Below are 9,936 nucleotides of genomic sequence, written 5' to 3'. Positions count from 1 at the left end.
CCCCCCGCCCGCCTGTCTGCACTCCCCACACCTCTGGCCTGGAGCCTGCCCCGTGTCTCATCTGAGCGAACCGATGCGGGCTGCTTCCTAAGACTAAATTAGCAGCTCTCCCAGGCATGAGCCGGCTGAAGAGACGCGGGAAGCAGTCGCTCAGCACTGGCAAACTTCCCTAGGCTGAGCTCAGGCGGGCTGCGTGATCGGGCATATTACAAGAAATAGATTGCAAACGCAGTCCTTTAAAACCCTGCTCCTCTGTCCCAAAGCAGCCCCCCGGTTGAAATTTTAGGTAGCTCTAATTTGTTTGCCAGCTGGGGTGTGAATAAGCTTCTATAGTCGGTGACTTTTCCATCAGAGCTGATAAGCAGGAAGTCCCTGTGCTTTGGGAGAAAGAACCAGAAGCCTGTGGGCCAGGGAGGCAGGAGGAGAGAAGGCCGTCAGGCAACACCCTTCGGAAGCCAGCTCTTCGGCCCCTCGGCTGTCAGTCATCCTGGGGGTGGCCAGGAGAACCAGATGCCCTCACAGGATGAGGCACTTGATAGACTTTTAATTGACGAGAGGACTATTGCTGTTAGAGAACGGAAAGCAAATGGAAAGGGAGAAACGCATCAGTGATCGGAGGGGCCTTCCACTCCAATTTTCAAATTCCAGTTGCCAATGGGGAGGCTTGTCGTGTGGAATCTCTCTTGGACAAATGGGGAGCAGTGGCTTTAGAATGTTCTCGTGACAAAATCCTCGGGCCCCATGCTCTCCGCACACTCCCCAGGTCCTAGCACCCCAGTCCCTCGTTCACTGGTGCATCTCTTCTCCCAGCCCAAGCTGAGCCGCACTCCCAGCTGGGCGGTCTGTACTCACGGAGTCCCCAAGCCTGGAGCAACAGCAGTGTGAGCGTTCTACAGTAGAGGCAGGCCCAGGGAGCAGGCTGCCTGAGCTCTGGAGACATGAGCCAGAGTGGCCAGGTGAGAAATGGGGGCTGAGGGCGCAGGCATGGGGCGGCGGAGGGGGGATGGCACAGGAGGAGGCTTGAAGGTAGGCAGGGACCAGCAGGTGACAGCCTTGCTCTGGAGCTGCCATTTACCCTGCAAGCCAATGGGGGCCACGGTGAGGTTTTCAGCCCAGGAATGACGTTCCCATCTGCGTTCTCTGGTGGAGAGAACTGGACTTGATAACCTTTCAGGTCTCCTCTAACCCTAAGAATGTAGGATATTCTGTGAGATATCGTCTACTATTTTAAACCTCATGCCAACCCCCATTCTCCCGGTGCCTTAGTTAAAAGGAATAAGTGACTTCTCAGTAACCTTCAAAGCAGCCCCCAGACCACCGATCTCTTTCTCCCCTCCCTCTGGAGAACCTGCTGCCTCAGAATTTCCTCATCAAAGGCCAAGTCTCTGGGAATGGCCCACCAAGCAACACCCCTAGCCGGCCCTCTCTCGTCAGGTCCGTCCCCCAGCCGAGGAGCTGGCACGCGAGGCTCCTGATTTCCAGCAATCAAACCCTACTCCTGTGCTCTGAGCCAGGACCCACCAAGGCAGCTTCAAAGGATCTGCATATTTATGGTAAATTCCCTCCTCGGATTGAAAACGTATTCCACAGTAGCAATCACAGGCGCCCTCCTAGCAGCTTGCCCACTGGCAACTTGTCTGAGCCTTAATGACTTCTCATTAGCGCAGGTGGAATCTGAGCTGTCCCAGAGGCTCACACTAACAGGGGTGGGGGACCGGGCACAGATGCCGGGGGTGGGTGATGTGTCCATGGAGAGGGTGCCTCCATCCTCACTTTTCCCCCAATGCCGTGTACGGGCAACGGCAACACAGACCATCACCTGACAGTGTGTTTTTAGGATTTTCTATTGTTCTTTGCTTTTCAAGTAGGAGAAGCGGTCTGGAGCGGGGAAAGACCCCAGCAGGTCTGCCACACTTCCTGGTGTTCTGGCTAAGAGGGCCATGATGAGAAGTGTAGCTGTCTTTATATTACTCAGAGGTGCAGCCGAAGCACGTTCCATGGCCACAAACGCCGGAGCATCCCACCCAGACGTCCCCGGAAAGGGGGCAGACATGCCTGTGTGTGGGCTTCTGTCAGGGAAGAGGGCAGCGCAGGAGATCAAAGAGAGGCATCCTGTCCTCCCAGCAATTGGTGGGACCTGCCGGAACTTCGGGAAGCTGGAGATGGATTCCCCAAACCTTCTAGAAGACACTGCATCCCTGAATTCTTGGTTTGCAAGGGTGACTCACAAAAGCCACTTGTCCACCCTCCTGCGTCTGGTTAGAGCTACACTCAAGTCATTCCAGGAAATCAGGCCCATGGAAAGCTGAGTTTGTATCAGCTTTGGAAAACAAAATATGGCTGTCGGTTCACAATGTTTTTTATTCGCCCACTCCTGGCCAGCTCTGCCAGTCTCCATGGGAACAGAGTTAAATAGATCCATGGTCCAGGAAAAGGTGGCTCAGGGCTGGTTTCTATGAAAAGTTCACGTGACAATAACCCTGTGTATTTTGGAAGTGGGGGTTGGGGGAGGGGCAAGAGAAGTAATTAATTGACTCCAAGCCCCAGAGTTCAGAATGAATCAAAAATTTGAAGACTAATTCCAGTAAGCGACTTAATGTGGTGAATAGAAACTGAGTGTTTTGAGTGAGGAAGGTGAAAGTCCCACAGTGCTCTCAGCTCTGTGCCAGTTTGCCCCATCTGGAAGCTGGTACCCACTTTGGGCCTTATGTTTTAATAGAGCCCCAGACAAACCAAAAAGCATTCGTGGTGAAAGATCTGTCACCTGTGTCGCATTGGGAACAGCTATGGGCCACTGTTTGGGGGAGGAAAAATATCAGAGGGGCAGAACAACTCAAGCACTAGACAGTGATTACTCACTGCAGTTTTTGCCCTTCCCAAAAGACTAGGAGCTCTGGAAGGAACCATGACTTATTTATCTCGCATTTCTAGCCCTTGACACGAAGTAGGTGCTCAAAAAATTTTTATGCTAAGTTTCAGAAGAGGATGAATAAATGAAGGGAAGTCAAGCTATTTTTAAATATTTGAAGAGCTGGTAAAAAGAGAGAAAGCTGATTATCCTGGGTTGCATAATGGGGCAGGACTAGGAGGCAGGTTTTGACTCAGTGCCTGGAAGATTCTGGAATGTGTCCCTGGTGGGCGGGGGGGGCTGGTGAATCTCCCAGCCCAGGACATGCTCAAGGAGAGGCTGTGAGGCTGTTTCCCTCAGGGATGCTGTGGAGAACATTCTTGCACTGGGTTGGAAGATTAGACCAGAGGCCTCAGAGTTTCCTTCAGCATGTTCTGGGCAATTCTGCAGAGTGAAAAGCCCAGGGACTTTGAAAACAGCTAGACCCAGACTCAGTTCTCAAGCCTGGAACTAACTAGCTGAATGGATGAGGACCGTGCCTTTCTCAGTTTCTTTACTTGCAAGATGGAGAGAACAGCTTTTATGCATGGTTGATAAAAAGATGAGAAGTTTTAAGTACACGCAGCACAGTGCATCTTGTAGGAGACACCCAATAAATGATAGCCATTCTTATCATGTCAGCAGAGGCAGCTTTCTGTCTAACCATAGGCAAGCAGAAGAGAGTGCTATGCAAATCTAGTTTTCAATAATCCTTGAGCTTAGCCAGACCAAATGCTGAGGGGTTACCATCCTCATTGCACAGAGGAAGAAAGCTGAGGTACCCTGTTGCGATATACAGTGAGCCAATGGAAAAGTTTCAATTTTCATCTTTAGCTAGAGATAACCCCCTCAACAGACACTACCGGGCCTCATCCCTCCCTCTCCCGAAGGCTTAATTAGAGCCTGTTAAGCCATTTCTGATCCTCAGATGAAAGGTGTGCTCATCTTATTACAGCCCTAACAAAGTCGCTGGGGGCCTGCTTGGAACCTCTGATCTTTAAACCAAGTTAAAATGAAGGAGATTAAGGGCCCTCTAAGGCTGTGCTTTTTTTCCCTCGCCTCTTTCAAATATGATTTCTCGCAAATTAGGAAGGGAGATTATACTATTCCAATACCACCCAGGACATCTTTTGTGGGATGGGGAAGGACAATATGGGATGGAGATGAGATAACTCACACTGGGGGCAAAAACTGGGGGCTGGAGATAGTGAACCTGGTCCAGGTTTGGACGTGTCACTTACAGGACACTGTAACGAACATTTTCCCCCAAACAGGCTCCAGTGGAAGCTCCACAGAGTTCCAAGATGGAAAACCCTCTCCAAACAGAATCAAAACAGTAATTTTTTTGAATGGTAAAAAAAAAAACCCTAAATTCTAAAAAACTATTTTTAAAGTGGTAATAATCCCTTCATCAGTCACTGGCAGAGAATATGGTATTTGGTTCGGACATTTTACCATTACAACCCACTGGGTCCCTGCATGGTGCTTTCTAAATAGTCAAACCCAGCTCTTAATAGTCACTCACCCGGATAGGAAGAGAAAGAAAAAAAACCAAATCCAAATGAGAAGATACCATTACTAAAGAAAGCCCAGCCCAGCAGGTCACCAGGAGCCAGGCTCTGTCCTGGTTTGCAGCAGGTGGCAAAGTGTTTTGATTTGGGGGCTTAGGGATTCCAGGAAAGTGAGAAAAGCCAGGAGAGGGAGACCCATGAGCATGGGCTTGGGAGTTGGACAAGCCTGAGTGTGAATTCCAGCTCTGCCCAGAGTCCTTGCTACTTGTGGACTTGGGCCAAGTTACCTACCATCCCTGAGCTTCCATTTCCTCACTTGTGAAATGGGAGTTTATCTCCTTTGAAGGGCTGTCCTCCAGATCAGAAGTGACCTGTGCAAAGTACCCATGTAGCTTCTGCTACACAACAGGTCCTCGAGGGATGCTCCTTGTCACTCTCCCCTCCCCTGCCAGCATCACCTTGGACGGAATTGGGAGAATATCAGAGAGTGATACTGACATTCCTCCTACGCTGGAACAGAAGCCCAATTAATTATCAGTCCCCAAATCATTTCTTCATCCTGTGAGAAGCAGGGGAAGGACAGCTGTCAAGAGGCAAAGATTGGGTCGGTGATTGGGATGGGACCTGGGGACCAGAGCTGCAAAGCTTTATCTGTGCCCATGATACATCTTGCAGGGTTCTCACTGCTACTCACGGCACGTGAGCCAGACAGGAAAGCAGTGGTACGGTCACCAGATTTGTTGAAGAAGAATGGGTAGTAAAGAGGATTATTGTGACTCACTTTATAAGTCCAGTCAAGGATGTGCGCCCCTTAGGGTAGCTGAAGGTCGAAAACATCATCCTCTTTAACGGTCACTTCTATAGCAGATTCCATTCAACATTAGCTCAGAAAGATGGGAGTAGGATGCAGGAAGGTCAAGAAAAAGTTCTATGCATAGAGGCTGCAGTATGTCTTTGTCAAAGGGCAGCCTGTGGACCACCAGCATGACAATCATCTATCTGAGTGCTAGTTAAGAAGACACAGATTCCTGGAATGCACCCAGTTTTACAAACTCAATTTATAGCTGTAGGGCTTAGGAACGTACATTTTAAGACAAGCACCATTGGTCATTCTTGTGCACACCCGGGTCTGAGAAGCCCTACCCTCCATAGGTGCTGCGGAATAAGGGGCAGCAGCTGTTGTGTAGGATGCCTCCGAGCAGAACCCCTTGCTGGACTGGGGTGGGGCTGAGGGATGGGTGCTGGTGGCTGGCGATGCTATTTCCTGATGACTCAGGCGGTCTTGCAGCCTGGCAGCTGGGAAAGCCAGCCTGAGTGGCGGCTGGTGGAGAGGCACAGGTTAGGTGAAGACGTATTCCGAGCTTAATGAGCTGTTCTTCAAGTAGAGGGTGGGATCGGAGCCACCAGCCAACTCTGTCACCGCAGGCGTTGCCTGATGGAAGTGGGCTCTTTCCAGGGAGCATCTCAAAGCAGGGCTGAAGACCAAGGGGCGTTTTTCAAAGCCTGAGCTTTGGGCTTTCTATGGAGGTGATCTGGGCTTGGCATTGTTCCCCTAACTGCTGCTTCTCCCCATCATTCTCTCATCCCTTCCTTTTCCTGACCCTGTTTCACTTTTCCTGTAGCACTTACCCCTACTGATGTATTATATAGTATTTGTTTGCCTGCTGTCTGTCCCCTATTAGAATACAGGCTCCACGGAAGCAGACACTAAGCCCATTTTTCACCTCTGTCTAGAAGATAGCCTGGCACATTACAGGCACTCAAAATATATATATTGAAAAAATGAATAAATGTTCTTTACTTCACATCTCCCACTGGGACTCAGGAAGTCTGCCTGACAATTTTCCTACAGGCAGGCGGCTTCCTTTGTTCCGAGAATTATGAGCCCGAGGGCATGATTGGAGTTTAATAACCCAAATTGCACTTATTTTTTCCGTCAGTCTCTCTCTCCAGAGTATGGGCTGCCTTGGTGCAGGGACTGTACCTTTTTGGTTTTGTTTCCTGCATGCCCAGCACAGTGCCTGACTCATAGGAAGGGGTCAGTACATGATTTGTTACATACATGAAATGACCATTTTGTGATCCTCCATCCCATATTTTCTGGCCGCCTACCTAACTCCCACCCCATTTGGGAAGTTATGTAAAAAGGTTGCTGATGTCATTGCTTAAAGATCACGGAGCTCCGGCCCTGAGCTACGAGGAGTCGTTAACATAGCTCCTCTCTTGGTCTGGGACTCCTGTCTTTTACTTTCTCGTCTTCCAAGAAGGGTGACCTGGCCTCGTGGCCCAGCATAATCACTGTCCTACTAAAAGGAACTCCACTGGCTCCCGTGAGAAGGGCTGAATTGGAGCCTTTCAGGCACGAGGACCGAGGGGAAGGATGCAGATGTGACGGCCCTCCCAGCGCAGCCCAGGGTATCACCCGGATCACCTTGGGTGCCTAATGTTGCAGCCATTCCTGGGCCCTCTGCTAGGTCTACCCAATCAGATCCTTGTGGGGTGGAGTCTAAAAATTCTGCATTTTAAACAAATTACCAAGGTTATTCTGATGCACAATTTGTCATAATGGTTAAGAACTTGGGCTTTAGAATCAGAGGTACTTGAGTTCAAAACCAACTGCCATTACTACATTGTTCAAGGCCAAGGTCAGTCTCCTGGAGCCTCAATTTCCTCACTTGTAAAATGGGGATTAATAAAAAGTAACTACTTTGTAGGATTAAATGAGAAAATACAAATGACACACTTCTTGTGGTAAACGGCCCATGGTAAGAGCTTAATAAATGAAAGCTCCTGCGATAATGATGATGGTGGTGGTGGTGAAGATGACGGTGATGATGGTGGTGGTGGTGATGGTGATGGTAGTTGTGAAGGTGATGGTGATGGTGGTGATGGTGATGGTGATGGTGGTTGTGAAGGTGATGGTGATGGTGGTGATGGTGATGGTGGTTGTGAAGGTGATGGTGATGGTGGTGACGGTGATGGTGGTGGTGAAGATGACGGCGATGGTGGTGGTGGTGGTGATGGTGATGGTGGTTGTGAAGGTGATGGTGATGGTGGTGATGGTGATGGTGATGGTGGTTGTGAAGGTGATGGTGATGGTGGTGACGGTGATGGTGGTGGTGAAGATGACGGTGATGGTGGTGGTGGTGGTGATGGTGATGGTGGTTGTGAAGGTGATGGTGATGGTGGTGATGGTGATGGTGGTGGTGGTTGTGAAGGTGATGGTGATGGTGGTGACGGTGATGGTGGTGGTGAAGATGACGGTGATGGTGGTGGTGGTGGTGATGGTGATGGTGGTTGTGAAGGTGATGGTGATGGTGGTGATGGTGATGGTGGTGGTGGTTGTGAAGGTGATGGTGATGGTGGTGACGGTGATGGTGGTGGTGAAGATGACGGTGATGGTGGTGGTGGTGGTGATGGTGATGGTGGTGGTGAAGGTGATGGTGATGGTGGTGATGGTGATGGTGGTGGTGGTTGTGAAGGTGATGGTGATGGTGGTGACGGTGATGGTGGTGGTGAAGACGATGGTGATGATCCTTCATAATCTCCTGAAAAGGTGATTCTGTGACCCCCTTCAGTGGTACGTTTCCTCGGTCAGCCACTCTGATAGGCAGGAGGCTCTTCAGTATGTCTGCTTCCTGCTCTAATTAGTGCATCCTTTCCTACCTCTAAGGCTCTTTAAGGTTGGAGAAAGGATACACTAAGAATAAAGAGTTGATTATTAGAGTGATGGGGAGGTTGGAAGACCTTCAGAAAGGCACTTGGAGTGACTGCCAGAGTCCCTGTTTCCTCTGATGTAAGAGAATCAGAGGAAAGGGGAGTGAGAAGGTTGATGGAGAATGAGAAAGGAAGAGGGAGTTGAAAGGAGCTCCAGGGGACAAAGCATCCTGAGCTGGCGGAGGGGACAGGGAGCAGCCAGGAGGGGGAGGTGTGGTTGGCATGGCAGAAGGGTGTGGATGGGCTGGTCAGAAAAGAGCTGACAGAAGAGAACTGAACGCCGAAGGGATTCCTCAGCCCTGTGGGATCTGATCTGTAACGTGACGGGCAAGCAACCTGGAATCTAACCCTGGTTCCAGGATTAGGGCGAGATTCAGGGAGTAGAATAATCCAAAGAGTGGAAAGACCTGGGAATTCCCTCCTTATACGATGCTCCCTTGTCTCGCCTCTCCCCCGATAAAGCACGGCTGCCTCTCTCTTGGCATTTTGCTGGGGCGGCGGTCCCTGACCCACACTGGCTGATCCTGGTGCAGGAAGGGGGAAGCCAGGACTTGCCAGGAGCCTCGCACTGGACACAGCCTGCTGCTCCTGGGGACAACTCAGAGCAGGAGGCCATCCTGAGTGCCAAGGAGAAATGGGCTGGGGACAGAGAAAGGAACAAGGAGGAGGGATCTGCCACCACAGCGGCATGGCTACGCTTACCTGCCGGAAACCATTCCTTGTGAACTGTAATATTTTCAAGGCATAGTTGGACCTCTGGCCTTTGCTGTTGAATTCAATGTGGCCGGTGAGACCTTCCAATTCTACCTGTCCAAGAGAGAGTGAGTTACAGCACCAAATAGGCCCTGCCTTCCATGTGGCCCCAAGCAAGCATTCCACCATGCTGGTTAAGGATGCCCAAGAGAAGGGAAGCCAACAAGATCCATTCTCCTGTCCACCTCTCAGCCACAGGATCTTCAGACTATGCAAGTGATGTCTCTGGAACCAATTCAGACTTGGCTGGGGCTAGAGGAGGAAAGGATGGCCCACACCCAATGACCTCACAGCTGCTGCATAAACCAACTTGACGCTGAGATGCTAGCTTGAGCTCAGATCCCCCTGAGCTCCTCCTCCAGGCCCTTGGCTGTGAATAGCATTTATCCTCCTTGGGCAGCTACTCACCCACCTCCAAGCTGCAGGATAACCCGACTCTAACTGCAAAATCCTAGCTGCTCTCCCCCAGGCTCCTCTGACAGGAGATGGCTTCTTCGTGGGCTAGAATCACGTCCATCCCACCAGAGGTGGCTTGGCTGAGAGAACCCTGGGGGAACCCAGCATCAGGCCAGAAGTGTTGAGCCTGCAACTCCCTGAGGGGCCACAGTCTATGACAGCATCATCCATCTGTCCCCACTTGTGCAGAGCTTTGCAGGGACCACCTCTGAGCCAAGGGGTCAAGTTCCAGGCCTGGAATCCAGAGACCCCCTAACAGTCTAAGGCTCAAGGTCCATTGCCCTGTAAACAAACTTGCCATGGATTCTCAGTGGCTTTTAGGGATTAGGGAACAACTGTGACCAATGATCCCCTCAATGGGGTCACCACAGATCGCTGTTTTACCCGGGGCTGTGATGTACTGGGGAGGTCTGGAGGTGAGGGGCCTTGAACAGTGGTTCCTCCCACCCCCCGCAGGCTGCGCGTGGCCCGCAGGGCCCCCAACACCCCCTCACCATGCGCAGGTAATTCATGAGGCTGGTGCCGTGCTGCCAGATCTGGGCCGAGCCACAGGACAGGGGCTTCACGCCGATCTCCTGGCTGCGGGTCAGGTCCCGCACCGCCGTCCCCACA

General features: G+C 51.1%; 1 protein-coding gene across 1 annotated transcript in view; it reads right to left on the bottom strand.

The window, feature by feature from the left end:
• The window catches only part of GRIK4 (glutamate ionotropic receptor kainate type subunit 4), a 319,110-nt gene that overhangs the window by 95,300 nt on the left and 213,874 nt on the right, over positions 1–9,936 (bottom strand). The window contains exons 9-10 of the mRNA XM_007450618.1: positions 9,819–9,909; positions 8,818–8,922 (exon numbers count right to left, since the gene is read on the bottom strand). Coding sequence (XP_007450680.1) covers positions 8,818–8,922; positions 9,819–9,909 — 196 coding nt within the window. The remainder of the gene's footprint in view (positions 1–8,817; positions 8,923–9,818; positions 9,910–9,936) is intronic.

This window comes from Lipotes vexillifer, unplaced genomic scaffold (assembly GCF_000442215.2).
Source record: "Lipotes vexillifer unplaced genomic scaffold, Lipotes_vexillifer_v1.1 scaffold352, whole genome shotgun sequence".
NCBI classification, from domain to species: Eukaryota; Metazoa; Chordata; class Mammalia; order Artiodactyla; family Lipotidae; genus Lipotes; species Lipotes vexillifer.
The sequence above is the reverse complement of the archived record's forward strand: the minus strand, read 5'-3'. Positions and strand labels throughout refer to the sequence as shown.